The sequence below is a fragment of the Nannospalax galili genome, unplaced genomic scaffold (genome assembly GCF_000622305.1).
Source record: "Nannospalax galili isolate Female #2095 unplaced genomic scaffold, S.galili_v1.0 scaffold781, whole genome shotgun sequence".
NCBI lineage: Eukaryota > Metazoa > Chordata > Mammalia > Rodentia > Spalacidae > Nannospalax > Nannospalax galili.
Window position 1 is genome coordinate 3,083,360 of NW_008346898.1, and position 14,922 is coordinate 3,098,281.

Genomic DNA, 14,922 nt, shown 5'->3' on the forward strand with positions numbered 1-14,922 from the left:
GAAGGAAGGAAGGAAGGAAGGAAGGAAGGAAGGAAGGAAGGAAGGAAGGAAGGAAGGAAGGATTTATTGTGGCTTACCTACCTACGGGCATGTTCGACCTTTTCCACATCAAGACAGGATGTTGTCATCTGCAAAGCTCCTGCTGGAGGAGAACCGGGCATTGACATTACAACAAAACAGTTCAATTTTTAAAAATCTCTTAGTATATTAAGTAAATTTATGATTTTGTGTTGGGCTACGTTCATAGCTATCCTGGGGCACATGTGGCCCTTGAGTCACAGATTAGACAAGTCTGGGAAGAGATACTGAAGTCCATCATGGTGGGGAAGGCATGGTGGCCAGAGTGGAAGGCTACAGTCAGAGAGCAAGGCTGATGCTCAGCTCATTTTCTCCTTTTATTCGGTCCATGGCCCCAACCCCATGGGATGGTGCTCCGCACATCTACAGTGGACTTCCCTCTTCTCTTAAACCTCTCTAAAAACAGCTCATAGACATACTCAGAAGTATGTTTCCATGGTGATTTAAATCCAGTCAAGTTCACAGATCAACCACCACAGGTGTTCTTTGAATCAAGAGTAGTGGGTTGGAGCCTGTAATTCCAGTGCTCTGGAGGCTGAGGCAGGAGGATCACAAATTTGAGACCAGCCTGGGCTACCTACTGAGATCCTTTCTCAAAGAAGAAGAAACAAAATTCAAAACAGTTCTTTGTGTCCCTGGTTGAGTAATAGTTGCCTTCCCTACAGCACTCATACTCTGAAAATGGAATCTTTCTAAGTTGTCAGCTCCTTACTGGCATGGTGTCTAGGGGCAAAGAAAGTGACCATGAGAATATTCATTCTCTGTAGATATTAAAATATTAAATAACCTCTTGGCCTGGCTCTGGTGGTAACTGGTTTTCTACCACATCTAGACCTGGACTAGGATAAAGCAAAATTTAAGGAGGCACTAACCACCTAGGCCCTGGGAATGCAGAGTGTCATCTGACAGGGTGCTACCTCCTTAAGTATTGCAGTCTAGGGGCTTCTGCCTACCTCAGCCCTGCGCTCTCACCTGAGCTCACCTAGGCTTCCTCACACCTCAGTTTCTTCCTTTATCTGAAGTGTTGGAAGTACATTTCTGTGTTCTCAACATGGCAACCCCAGGGATTCTGTTAGTGTCACTCAGATCTTGTTCCCTTGCTGGCCTCCCTCTGCCTTCCCCTTTGAGGTGCTCTCTGACTTCTTTACCACTTCTGTGGTGGCGCCTTGGCTGCCGGACCTTGACCTGTGCTGGTTACTCTGCCTGCACTACCCTTCCCACGTCGCTTATTCCCTTACCTCCTACAGATCCTTAGACAGGTATCGCTTACTGGATGCGAGTGCCCTGAACCCCTCTTTAACTGTGCACCTGTCCATTTCACACATCTGACCCCTTTCTGCTCTGTTTTTTCTCACTGGCACTCACATTTTACGTGTTTTGTTCTCCATTCCTCTAGAAAGAAAGTGGCAGTAGGGGAAGGAATTTTCTCTCTTTTGTTCATGGCTTGTGTGCACAGTGCCTAGATTAAAGGGCTAGTACACATGTCATGGGCCAATGACTGAATGCCTGGGAGAACCATCCCAGACCACATGTGGGCAGCTGATGGCCCCTCCTGACAGTCCCCATGTGACTCCTGACCCTAAGCCAATGCAGAGACCAGGCTCCGATTTGCATGGTAAAATCACAGGACTCCGCAATTAGACACTTCGTCCTCCTTTTTCCTTTGTCTCCTTTGGCTTCAGCTCATCAGAAGACTTTGTCTCTGGAAAACCCACCAAGCCCGGTGCCAGAAAGGTCCGTCCGATCTCCTTGTTATTTCAGCTGTTTTGAAGGTTCTCTAGGAGGATGCTTGGCCACTGGGAGGTCTGTGGGGAGCCAGGGTCAGGTGATGGTGTGGACTTCCAGCACTGGGTTATGCAGACACTGCTCAGCAGATCTTCAGGTTGCCTCATCCCATGCCTGCTGGCTGACAGCCTGCCTGCGGGGTCACTTCTCTGCCTGGGAGGCCAACTTTTAGCATACCTAGGAGCCCTGCTTTATACTAGGTCTCAAGGTATAGATCAGCAAAATAGCACTTGCTTAGCACGCATGAGGGTCCTGGGTTCAATCTCTAGAACCATAACAAACAAAGTGGGAGTTGGAGAGAATGGGAATTGTTGGTAAAGTTGATTGGCAGCTGAAGTTTGCTATGAGAATAGAGGTCCAAGGAGTGTTGATACCAGCTCAGCAGGGATCTCTTATAATCAGCTATGCAGTGATGGGGCCATCCTTATGGGTGTGTTGAGGTAAGTGGCCAGGTACCTTCCACTGCAGTTTGAAAGAAGGAGTGAAGATTCCCCTTTCCCTTCCATTGCTGGGTGGAGAGCTCCTTGCCTGTGCCTGCTCTCCTTTTTTTTTGTGTACGTCTTTGTTATGTGTATGTATCTGTGGGTGCATGTGTGTGTCAAGACCAGAGGTCAATCTCCACTGTCTTTCCTCAGGCACTATCTACCTTGTTTTATGAGACAGGGTCTTTCACTGGCCTGGCACTTGCCAATTTGGCTAGACTGGCTGGCCAGTGATCCCCAAGGATCTGCCTGTCACCACTAAGATTGTAAGTGTGCCCCACCATGCTGGTCTTTTATGTGGGTCCTGGGATTGAACTCAGGTCCTCATGCTTGCCTAGCGAACACTACGGACTGAGCTGTCTTAAGTGCTTTACCAATTGAGCTATCCTCCCAACCCTCCATTCTGAGGGAGAGTCATAAGGAAAAAGTTGGAAAAACAACATCAGATAAAAAGTCCCAGGGCAGCAAGTGGAGCCACTTTCTTTAGAGCAATGAAACTCAAGGTCTCAGCGTGAATCTTAAAATCTGGCCTAGAGTCCACTCTTTGAAGGTCTTTTCCCTTCAGTTAAAAAAGTAAATAAATAAACAAACAGGAAGGGCTTAAATGTCCCCCTGGACATGGCTGTGAAGGGTAATGCAGTAGGGTGCTGACTAAATTAACTTATTTCCATTTTATGAAACTTTTAAGTGCACTGTTAATGGTTCCCTTTGAAAAAAACCTCAAAAGAATGTCTTACCACGGAACTGAAAAGGAAGACAATCCAGTTATCGTCCTACTTTAATTTTAGCTTCTTTATTAAGTGAATTATTTCCCTCAGAATTCTTGTACGTTGGGTCATTAAGAAATGGATTATTGACCAGGAATGAGGCTGCTTTAGGGCTCTAAGCTAAGCAGCTTTAAGAAGAAAATCCTCCTGTGCCTGTTGCTCATGGTCAGAAACCAGTAGAAGGAGGCTGGGAATTAAGCAGTAGGTGAACAAGTATTTGTTAAGTACCTTCCTTGTGCACGAATCTTCCAGAAAGAGAGAAGTCTTTGGGGCTTCAAGATCAACAAATACCACTTGAATCTAATCGAGTTTGCAGTAACTCTCCTTTTGGAAAGTGGAAGGTCTTCCATTTCTGAACAATTGGTTCATGAGCCTCCAGATGGCCAATGCCGTTTTCTTAGACTTCCTTTTATTTTGCTTAAGGACAAATCTGCCCAACTACTTGTTTTTATCGAGCTCTTCTATAATTTATCACTCCAATCACTCCCATCCACTGAGGCTGATGCTGTGTTAGCTGGTAGGAATACACAACTGGAAATAGCATGTGATGGGGTGGTAAGATGGCTCAGCAGGTAAAGGAACTTGCCTCTAAGCCAGATGACCTGAGCCCAATCCCTGGGACCCATATGATGGAAGGAGAGAACTGACTTCTGCAGCTTGTTCCCTGACTTCCACACAAATGTGCCATGGCAATACGCACACAGAGAGACACATAATTAAAAAAATAATAAAACAGAAACAGCATGTGCTATAGCCCCAGCCCTATAGCATCTTTATATATTACAAATTGGTTCTTCATGGTCACTTCTGTGGGTGGATGCTCAGCCGAGACTTTTATTTGCTGTAGAATTTCAGCTCGGTGTCGCCTTTCTAACCTTTGCAAATTTAGGACTTTGAAGTAAACCAGGGTTGATGTGATTTTATTCTCAGCTCTATTTACACCCTGCCGCTGAAAGTCTAGCCCTGTCTTTCGAAACTTAGTCTGATCTATTATTGCTTTCGTGTCTGTCCACTGGAACTGAGTCATCTCGAGTTTGGCTATTCAGTTTCCTTTTTCTCGCATCTCCGAGTTTTGATATTATTATTCTCTGGCATCTTGCTATTCCAGGAGTGAACCAAGGATGAGCATTGTAGATCTCACCTGGGAGCTTGTTCAAAATAAATCTTCCAAAGCCAGATGTGATGGCTCACACCTGAATCTCAGTACTTGGGAGGTAGAAGCAGGAGGAGCAAGGTCATCCTTTGCTATCTATTGAGTTTGAGGCCAACCTGAACTACATGAGACAAATGAAAAATGGAAAAAAAAAACATAATAAAGAAAAATACATATCCCAGGCCTCCAGCCTTACCCGTTGAAAGGCATTGTTTTTTCAGTGTTGAGGGGTTTTGTTTGTTTGTTTTGTTGTTGTTTGGAGGCAGAATCTCTTATAGTCTAGGCTGGTCTTGAACTGGTTATTTAGTGGAGGATGACTTAGAATTTGGAGGATGACCTTGAATTTGGATTTGAATATGTACACCACCATACCTGGTTTATGGGATGCTTGGAATCAGGCATTCTACAAACCGAGCTATATCCTAAGCTCTGAGCCTGCTTTTTAATAAACATAAAGTTCCAGCTAATTCATATGCACATCTGATACCTATTGGTTAAGCTTGCCTTTAGGTGTGTGTGTGTGTGTGTGTGTGTGTGTGTGTGTGTGTGTGTGTGTGTGATAGAGATGGAACCAGAGTTTTGTACATGCTAGATGAATATACCACGATTGAGCTACAACCCCCAGCCCCAGATTTTCTTACTAAAAATGATATGATTAGAATGTACAGGGACATATTTCCATTAATTCTTAGGAACATTTTTCCTAGTATTAATTATGAAAGTTATACACATACAGCAAAACTGAAGGCATTTTACAGAGCAGCCGTACATCCTTCACCTAGATTCTATTATTAGTTTTATTTTCACAATTCCCTTTTCTCTGAGGTTGAAAAAGGGGGAGGTTGTTTGTTTGCTTTAAGACAGTGTCTCATGTGTCCCAAACTGACTTCAAATTGGCTTTTGTAACCATCTGAGGTTGACTTGAACTTCTGCTCCTCCGATCTTCACCTTCCAGGTGCTGGTATTATAGTCATACACCACCACACCTGATTTATGAGGTGCCAGGTATTGAACCCTGGATTTTGTGCATGCTAACAAGAACTCTACCAACTGAACTATATCCCCAACCCCCTAAATTAATTTCTATCAAGAATTTTATATGGAAACACCAGATTATAGTATGACTGTTACAAAGAATTGTGTCTTGGTGGAAGGGTCTTATCTTTTCTTCAAATTCTCGGTGAGTTTGATCACTTGTGGTGGGAGTGGGAAAGCACAGGGGTTTAGCATAGTTATGGGCTGTTCCTCACCCCACCCAGGATGCTAGGCCTCAATGCCCTAATCTGTGTGCATGGATTGAGAGAAGTCATCTCTAATGTTACCTCCAACCCCGTTACTATAGGATCCATTGCAAACATTATTCTTATTGCTATTTTTCAGGTGGAAGGAACTGATGAACTAGTTAAACATTCAAATAAGAAGGAAAACATCTGCTTTAGTGGAAAAGTGATTATTTCCTAAGCTACCAAGTAAAGCACAGCTGCCCTGGCAGTTTTAACTCTGTTTTCTTGTCGATTTTTGTTCTTTCAGGAAACCTTACCGAAACCTCAACCATCTGGAACTCAGAAACTCATTCAGGGCTGACTGCAGTTTCTAGAACATCCAGGTGTTCTGCAGATGTGAGAACTGATCCCACAGTCACCAGATGGAGTCCCAAGTAGATGTAAAACTTGTGCTGTGGTCCTAATATTCCCGAGTGCAGAGGATCACTTGCTGAGTGACCAACAGGTGGTCATTGCACTGATGTCCGATTTTTGCACCCAGCCAATCATCTTGTTAAACTGCAGTGAGAGACATCATCAGAGGACCAAGCCACGTTAGGAGTGGTGAGTTTCCCGAGTCTCTTAGGATTCCAGATGGGGACCTCATTGCTGTAGCCCCTCTGTAGCCACCCATCATCACTGCTGTCACCGGCATACTCTTGCAAACTGTAGCACGCTCCCTGGTGACTTTCTGCGCTGAAGGTGAATAGAGAGGAAACTCTTGGTAGGACGTCTGGTGACGGCTGACTGTCTTCCCTATACCATCATGGGCTGGCTTTTTCTGAAGGTTTTAGTGGTCGGAGTGACTTTCTCTGGATTTTTCTACCCTCTTGTGGACTTTTCTATCAGTGAGAAAACAAGAATACGGAAACCAAATATCGTGATCATTTTGGCTGATGACATGGGATGGGGTGACCTGGGAGCAAACTGGGCAGAAACAAAGGACACCCTCAATCTTGATAAGATGGCTTCTGAAGGAATGAGGTGAGTCTTGAAGATACCAAGCATTCTGTTGACTGTCTCATTCCAGTTCTTGTTGGGGTAGAGGCAGTGAAAAGAAGTTTGAAGAGCAACTGATGGGTCCATGTTGATTCTAATACTTTATTGACTTATTTAATTTGAAGCTAGTGCAGCATCAGGAGAAATCCATCTACCCATACATTATCTATCATCCATCCATCTGTATATCTGCTTATTAATCTATCTATCTATCTATCTATCTATCTATCTATCTATCATCTATCATCTATCTGTCTATTTAATCTATCATCTCCATCCATTCATCCATCCATCTATCTACTCATTTGTCCATCCATTCAGCAATCCATCTATCCTATCCCATCTATCCAACTGTCCATCTACTCACCAATCCACCATCCTTCCATCTATCTATCCATCCATCTGCCCTCCAGTCATCCATATTCATCCATCATCCATCCATCCATCCACCTATCCATCCATCCATCCATTTCATAAGATGTATGTGTGTTGGGAGCTAAGAATTCAGAGGTGAACAAGACAAAAATTTTTGTCCCCAGTTATTTTCTGAGATGGGAGACAAGTTAAAAGGAAAAAAAGATTGAGTCACACCTGTGCTTACATTGGGAGTTTCTGGAGTCCACAGGAGAAGATGTGGAACCCTTGCCTGGTGCTCAAGGGAGGAGACAGCTTGTGAAGAACAAGCAGAGACAACTAGTGTTTAAGGCATACAAGTCTGAGGGCCACAAAAGGGAGAGGGTATACATCTGACAAAGTGTTAATAGGACTTGATAGGATAGCCATTGCAGTTTTTCTCAGATACCTAGCTAGCTCTTTCCCCCACTTAGACGAACAACAACTGTCAGAGCTTGCAGACTCCTTTGGATTTTCTCTTGGGCCAGTGTTGATCCAGTTGGCCAGCAGGGCCATGGTTGGCCAGCATGGGTCCTGTCTGCATTGTGTAAAATGCCTGCATTTGGCTCAGTGGGAATGGCTCCAGCCAGTTGCCCTAGGACAACACATGGGGACATCGTCACAGGGTTTCAACCACGTGCATCCCAGAACTTGCAGCTTTTCCGTTGAGGCAGGCACCCTGGAGAGGGATCCCAACTTCTGGTCTCACCTCCTCCAGCTGTCATCTTCACCATAGCCAAGATGATTTTCTGGAACATTCCACTGCCTCCAATCCTTCAGAGGCATTTTTTTTTTTTTGGCTCCAAGGATAAAACCCAAACTCCATAAAACATCCCACAAACTGTTTTTCTCCTGTGCAGCACCATCTTCCAGATTTTAGTTGTCTCCTCCCTTTGTAGGCCTCATCTCACTCACCTGTGTGGTAAACTTCCTGTGCGCACTGTCCACTTCCTGCTTTTTGGGTTGCTGCTCACCACCGAACCACAGTCTTGGTTTGGATTCCAGCCCACATACTGCCCTGCTCTTGCAGCTTTGCATGGTGATTCTTCACCTGACCACATGCATGGTGTTAAACAGCATCCCCCCTTCCCAAATTCATGTCCACCCACAACCTCAGAGCCTTCACAAATGAGATTAGTTGAGGATCTTGATGATAACACAGTGAGTTTAGGGTAGAAGCTAAATCCAATAACTCGTGTCCTTATAAGAAGAAGAGGGGCCACATGTGCTAGTATGTGACTTTAATCCCAGTACATTGGAGGAGAACTCACTCTTGGGAGTTAAAAGCTAGCCTTGCCTACATAGCCAGTTCCAGGCCAGCCAGGGCTACATATATACCTGTCTCAAAAAGAAAAAAAGAAAGAAAAGGAGGAGGAAGAAGAGGAGGAAGAGGAGCAGCAGCAGTGTTATTAGTAGCAGCAGCGGCTGGGCATGATGGTCATACTTGCAATCCTAGCTCTTGTGAGTCTGAAGCAGGAGAGTCAAGTGTTTGAGGCCAGTCTTGGGTACATAGACCCTGTCTCATAAACCTAAACATGGGGCTGGAGAGATGGCTCAGCAGTTAAGAGCACTGGCTGCTCTTGCAGAGGTCCCAGATTCAAATCCCAGCACCCACATGGTGGCTAACAACCGTTTGTAACTCTAGTTCCAGGGTATCCAATGCCCTCTTCTGACCTCAGGCATTGCACGACACAGGTACACTAACATACATGCGGGCAATACACTCATACATATAACATAAAAATAGTAAATAAAATATTTCAAAACTAAAACCAAAACCAAAACACAACAGCAACAAAAAAGGACACAGAGACGCATACAAAAAAGGTAAGGCCAAGACAGAGACACAGATCAGAGAGATGCGTCTCCACCAAGGACCACTGGCAGGCTCAAGAAGCTTATTGAAGAGAGAGAATAGATTCTCCCTCAGCTTCCAGAAGTACCACCCCTGCGGGCACCTTCATTTCAAACTTTCTGCTTTCTGCACTGTTGTTTCAAGACACCCAGTTGTATTTTGTTACATCAACACCAGAAAATTCAACACGGGTCTCTTCTAGCTCTGGGCTTTAGGAAGAAAAGTGACTTGTCTTCTCCCACATAATGAGCAATTAATATCTGTTTATCAATAAACAAACTTTAGAGCTGGGCATCATGGCTCACCTGTGAACCCAGCACACTGGAAACTGAGGCAGGAGGCTCTCCAGTTTGAGGCTAGCCTAGGCCACAAAGTAAGACCTTGTCTCAGAAAATTAGGTGTGTGGGTAGGAGCTCAAATGGTCTGAAATGTCATCTCCAATTTTGCATGTTAATTTTTAAAAAAATATTTTATTATTTTTTATGTGTGTATTGCCTGCACATGTGGAAGTGCACCCATGTTGTGCAATGCCCATGGACGTCAGAAGAGGGTGTTGGATTCTTTGGAACTGGAGTTACGGACAGTTGTTAGCTGCTATGTGGGTACTGAGATTCGAACCCAAATCCTCTGTATGAGCTGTCAATGCCCTCAACCGCTGAGCCACCTCTCCAGCCCCCATGTTGAATTTTTTTTTTCTGGGGAGACAATCCAGACAGATTGTCCCAAATACCTGGCATGCCAAATGTTTAAGAGCTTTTACTCTGAGAGCACAGTGGATTCTAGAGGAAGCACCAGGATCGCTATCTAAGCTGAGATCTGGGAAGTAGGCCTACTCATTTCCCTCCTCAGCTGCCCCGTTGGCACATCACTCAGAGCAGAAGGGGCCGGGTGCAAGCTTGGTTCCGGGGAGGTCTCCTAGATTCTCTGCGTCAGAGCCTGTGACAGTGGCCAGGTGGACGGCCCTCTGACCTGAGGTTGGTGGCTTTTTATTTTGTGCTTTGTTTACAGGAATGTCAAACTTCCTGTGGGACCACATCCAAAGTTAGCTCCCTGGCTGCCCACTTACTGCTGGTGGAGAACCCTGACTTTCAGACATGAACTCTTTTTTGTGTGTTTGTGTATATACAGGTGCAGGTTCACATCTGTGTGTGTGTGTGTGTGTGTGTGTGTGTGTGTGTGTGCATGTGTGTGTGTGCATGCGTACATGCACGGGTGTGGAGGTCAGAGGACAACTCCAGGTTTCACTCAAGTTCTGTCTGAGTTTCCATTTTTTATTTTTATACATGAGGGGAAACTTCCTGCATGTTAAGGTGTGCAGGTGGAGGTCAGAGGACAACTTGTAAAGAGTCAGTTCTCTCCTTCCACCATTTGGGTCCTGGGGATCAAAGTCAGGTGGTTAGGCTTGGTGGCAAACATCTTTACCCACAGAGCCATCTCTCTGGTCTTTTTTTCTCTTTTGGAGAAATGGTCTCTCATTGACCTAGAGCTCACCGAATAGGCTAGGCTGACTAGCTCGCAAGCCCTGGGGATCTACCCCTTTCCACTAACTCCAGCACTGCGATTTCAAGCGTGCAACACCATGCCTGCCTTCTATTCTTCTTTAAAAACTGTGGATTCTGGGGAAAGCAGACATTTTACCAAGTGAGCGATCTCCTCAGCCCACACACAAGTGTCTGACAGGAGAGAAAGAGAATGCCCAGTGACTGTGAGAGTGGTGGCTGCAGCCAGCCCAGCCCACATACTGCCCTCTCAGATGAATTGCTGTCAGGCCTCTGAGAGCCTGCGGTGGCCACGCTTTTGCCAGTTGGCAGTTTGTTCACTCTGCACCTTGCTTTCACTTCCTCCCTCTTCCCTGCCCCCAGTTTAGTTCTGCATCAAGCCAATGCTGCTGTCACTAGGCGTTCTGGGCAGCAGCTTAGCCAGCCATCAAAGATCAATAGTCACTACTCAAAGGTCAGAGGCTCCTAGGGACTTGAGAACTGTTTCTAAAAAGGGCCTCAGTGAGTAATGAATTGAGCTGTCAATTCAGCCAAACACCTGGTTTTTCTGTCCTCAGAATTTATTGACTACAAGAATTCATCTGTCCTGTTACATCTTGGCTCTCTCTCTCTCTCTCTCTCTCTCTCTCTCTCTCTCTCTCTCTCTCTCTCTCCTGTCAATGATGCTTTTGGGTTTCTATAGTGACCTAAAGGAGGGTGTCAGTCGGGGTGGCACTGACCCTTCAGAGGACTGGTGAGGTCTTGCTGTCTGTTGCACACTGTGGACACATTCTGAATAAGACTGGTGTCAGGAAGAGAAAGGCCTCCCCCACCAGGTAATCCCTCAGATGCAGAGATGGAAGGTCCCTCACTGGGAGAGATCCTCATTTTCCTCTGACCTTTGCCATTGACTCTGAGCTGTTTGCTTTGGTAGTTTCTAGTCTCTCTGTAAGCTGTCAGCATTGCGGGACTGGCAGCTCTCCATCTCTGCGCTTGGGTAAATAGGTCAAATGGACATAAAAGTCATGCCATACCCACAGTTCAACTGGGACAAGATGAAGATAACAAGGAGTACACGCAGGCCTTTACCTCTTGGCTCTGCTTAATAGATGGGGACATGCAGAAACACAGTGACCTAGATGGTAATTAATTTCAGGAGGAAAAAAAAGTGGGGGGGAGCTGAAATATTAACCAGTGAGGCCTTGGTGTCAGCCTGCTTAACCAAGTGCAAGTTCAAGGTAGCCCATCCGATGGTTATTATTAGTTCCTCTCTAGGACTCTCAAGTACAGTCATTCAACCGTGAATCTCAACTAAGAGTCATGAGGTCAGATCTGCCCTGGAGAGACTATAGAATCCCAATAGCAAATGAAACAAGACAAGCACCTTTAAAATGCAGGCTAGTGTTTGGTCAAGCCAGAAACCTCGGCCTTTTCTCCTTCCCCTTGGCCCTTTTAGCATGAGCTGGATGGAAGTGACTCAGCCACTTGGAGAACAGACCTTGGTCCTCTTCGGAAAGGAGGAAGGCTGGGTGTTGGACCTCTTACCTTCTGGATTTCAAACTCAGAGTGACACTGAGACTCCAGGAAGAGAAAGGCTTTGCTGCAAAGCGAACCCAGGGGAGGCCGTCTGTTATGGCCCTGTGTTAGTTACTTTTCTCGTTGTTATAAACCACGTGAGGAAGGAAGAGTTTATTTTGTGGCAGGAGCGTGAGGCAGCTGGTCACATTGCATCTGCAGTCAGGAAGCAGAGGGAGATGATGATTGGTGTTCGGCTCACTTTCTCCTTTTCATTCAGTCTGGGACTCCTGCCCATGCCCTAGTACCACTCACATTCCCACCTCAATTAACCTATCTAGAAAATCCCTCACAGATAAGCCTAGAGATTTGTTTCTATGGCCATTCAAAATCCCAGCAAAGTGGCTATCAAGGTTAACCATCACAGGCCCCAGGAAACCTGAAAGATGAGTCTAAACTGGCTGGATGAAGGAAGGGAAAGGAGCTGCAGGTAGAAAAGATGGAATATTCCCAGCATACTTGGGATGACCCCCAAATGGTAGCACAGACGGCAAGGAGGAGAGGTGTCAGGCCAGGAGGTGCTGAGCTGTCCCTGTGAGTCTTAGTGACATATATGTTGTGTATGTCCTGTACTGAAACCTGAAAGATGAGTCTAAACTGGCTGGATGAAGGAAGGGAAAGGAGCTGCAGGTAGAAAAGATGGAATATTCCCAGCATACTTGGGATGACCCCCAAATGGTAGCACAGACGGCAAGGAGGAGAGGTGTCAGGCCAGGAGGTGCTGAGCTGTCCCTGTGAGTCTTAGTGACATATATGTTGTGTATGTCCTGTACGTGAGGTGCATACACCCCTCTGTGAGAATGGGAAACTGGAAGGGGGGATTTGCCAAGGACAACACCCAGCTCAGCTCCAGGAATCCCTTTTTTGAGACAGGGTCTCCCTGTAGCCACAGCTAGCCTGGAACTTATTATGTAGACCAGGCTGGCCTTGATCTCATAGAGATTCTGCCTGCCTATGCCTCCCAAGTGCTGGGATTAAAGGTGTGCACCACCATGCCTGACTTCGGGAACCTTTTTTTTTTTAAAGAAGTTAGACCACGAATCGATGAATGAACAATGAAACCTACCAAGTTCACTACCTGCACCTACATGTGCTTGTAGTCCATTGGAGGACTGTCTTTTGTCCTAGTGATTTCATCTAACAGCCTTCCCAGGAAAGACCCAGCCATCTTCCCATTTAAGAGAAGGTGATGTGGAGGCCGAGCTGAGCTGGCAGTCCTTTTCACTAAGTCATCTCTCAGTTAGTACCTGCCCACCCTGTCCCTTGACACAAAGGCCACAACAAATGATTTAAAAACCCCATTTCCGCCCCCTAAGCTTTTAAATTATGAATGGAGCAAGGGTAGTTTTTATTCCAGCCACACAGCAATTTAGAGCGATGTCACAGAGAGCCTTGTCATCTATTTTCACTTCTTTGTAAATTAAGACTGGACATGCTTAACTCTGTAGTGTGATGTCTCTCTGGCACATGCAGTAGCTTTTCCAGGGCTCCTGTTCCCTGGTTCTAATACACATAATTTATGCAACAGCGACTTGCTTTGGTTTCTGTCTAGCTGTGTCTTAATTTGTGCTGATTTTCTTGTTAGCAGCCTGCTGTAACGTCTGGCCTCTCGTTTCTAGCTTCACTTTACAATATATTTTCAGACTTTAATGAGGACCCCTGTTGGTGAACTGGCCTGAGCCTGCCCAGACAGAGTTGGGGAAAGGCAAAAAAAAGCTTTCCAATAACAAGGCCATGCTAGTGCTTATTAATTAGTCCCCACCAAATGGACACGGTAGCCAGGAAGGATGGGGTCAGAGGGTAGCATGTCAGCTTTTTCTTAAAGCTGTGTATTTTAGGGGGAGCGGGTAGATGGGTAATGGCCAGCCTTTCCAAAGACCTAGAAATAAAGGAAATGAAGATTGTTTCTGAGAGTTAAGCTATGAACTTTAGCTCACTGTGGGTCAAAAAAAAAAAAAAATTGAGCCTTAAAATCATCAGCTTAAGTGATTGTGTGAAAAAAATGGGCCAACATGCCCCCCCCACCCCATCAAACCACCTGAGCTTTTCTTTTTAAGCTTTGTTCCTTCAGAAGATATTGCTGCCACAGCCTCACACCACTGAGAGTTTGGGGGGTGGGAGGGGCTAGAGTTGCAACTTAAAGCTCCTTCTGTTTAGTATCCACAGTGTACAAAGGAACTCAAAGCCACATCTTGCTGGACATAAATACTGTTGTGCTTCCCAAGGCAATATTAATGTATACAAGGGTAGACCACACTCAGGGTAGAAGTTAGAAACGGGCAGGCTGGGATAACATTCAAGCAAGGTTTTTCTGACTCTGCCCACGTGTTTTAATTCAGGCTGCTGAACCAAATGCAGGCAGTGGGTGGTGTGGACAAGCATTTCTCACTGCTGTGGAGCCTGGAATCTAAGAGCAGGGTGCCAGCCTGGTTGGGTTCTGGTGCAGGGTACTGTCCTGGCTTATAGATGGCTGTCTTCTTGCTACGTTCTCATGTGGCACAGTGAGAGAGGTGCTATAGTCTGTCTCCTTTTTCTTTTGCAGTGCTGGGGGTAAAACCTATGGCTTTGCACATGCTAGGCAAGTGTTGGACCACTGAGCTGCATCTCCAGCTCTTCCCCTCTTTTAATAGGGGGACTCATTATCATCATGGGACTTTTACCCTGGACCTAATCTAAATCTAATTACCTCCCAAAGTCCCCTGGGCTTTCATATGTGAATTAAAGATTTTTTATCTGTGTGTGTGTGTGTCTGTGTGTGTGTACATGTGCGTGCAACAGCATGTATGTGTGAAGGTCAGAGGACAAGCTTTAGGAAGTGATTCTCTCCTGCCGCTATGTGAGTTCTAGGAGTTGAACTCAGGTCATCAAGCTTAGAGGCAAGTGCTCTTACCTACTGAGTCATCTTTCTTAAAAACATTTTTTATTTATTATTTTTATTTTATGTGTATGCGTGTATTGCCTGCATGTAGGTAAGTGCACCTGTGTCATGCAGTGCCTGCGGAGGACAGAAGAGGCTGTTGGATCCCCTGGAACTGGAGTTATGGACAGTTGTTAGCTGCCATGTGGATGCTGGGATTCGAACCCAGGTCTTCTGC

The 14,922-nt window shown here is 45.6% G+C and overlaps 1 protein-coding gene across 4 annotated transcripts in view; it reads left to right on the plus strand.

Annotated features, from left to right (window-relative positions):
- Positions 1-14,922, plus strand: part of Arsg (arylsulfatase G) — a 155,589-nt gene that overhangs the window by 51,497 nt on the left and 89,170 nt on the right. For all 4 annotated transcript variants that reach the window (XM_029568409.1, XM_017800646.2, XM_029568410.1 and 1 more), the window contains exon 2: positions 5,796-6,511. In XM_029568409.1, the coding sequence (XP_029424269.1) occupies positions 6,294-6,511 (218 nt within the window). In that variant the 5' untranslated portion in view covers positions 5,796-6,293. The remainder of the gene's footprint in view (positions 1-5,795; positions 6,512-14,922) is intronic.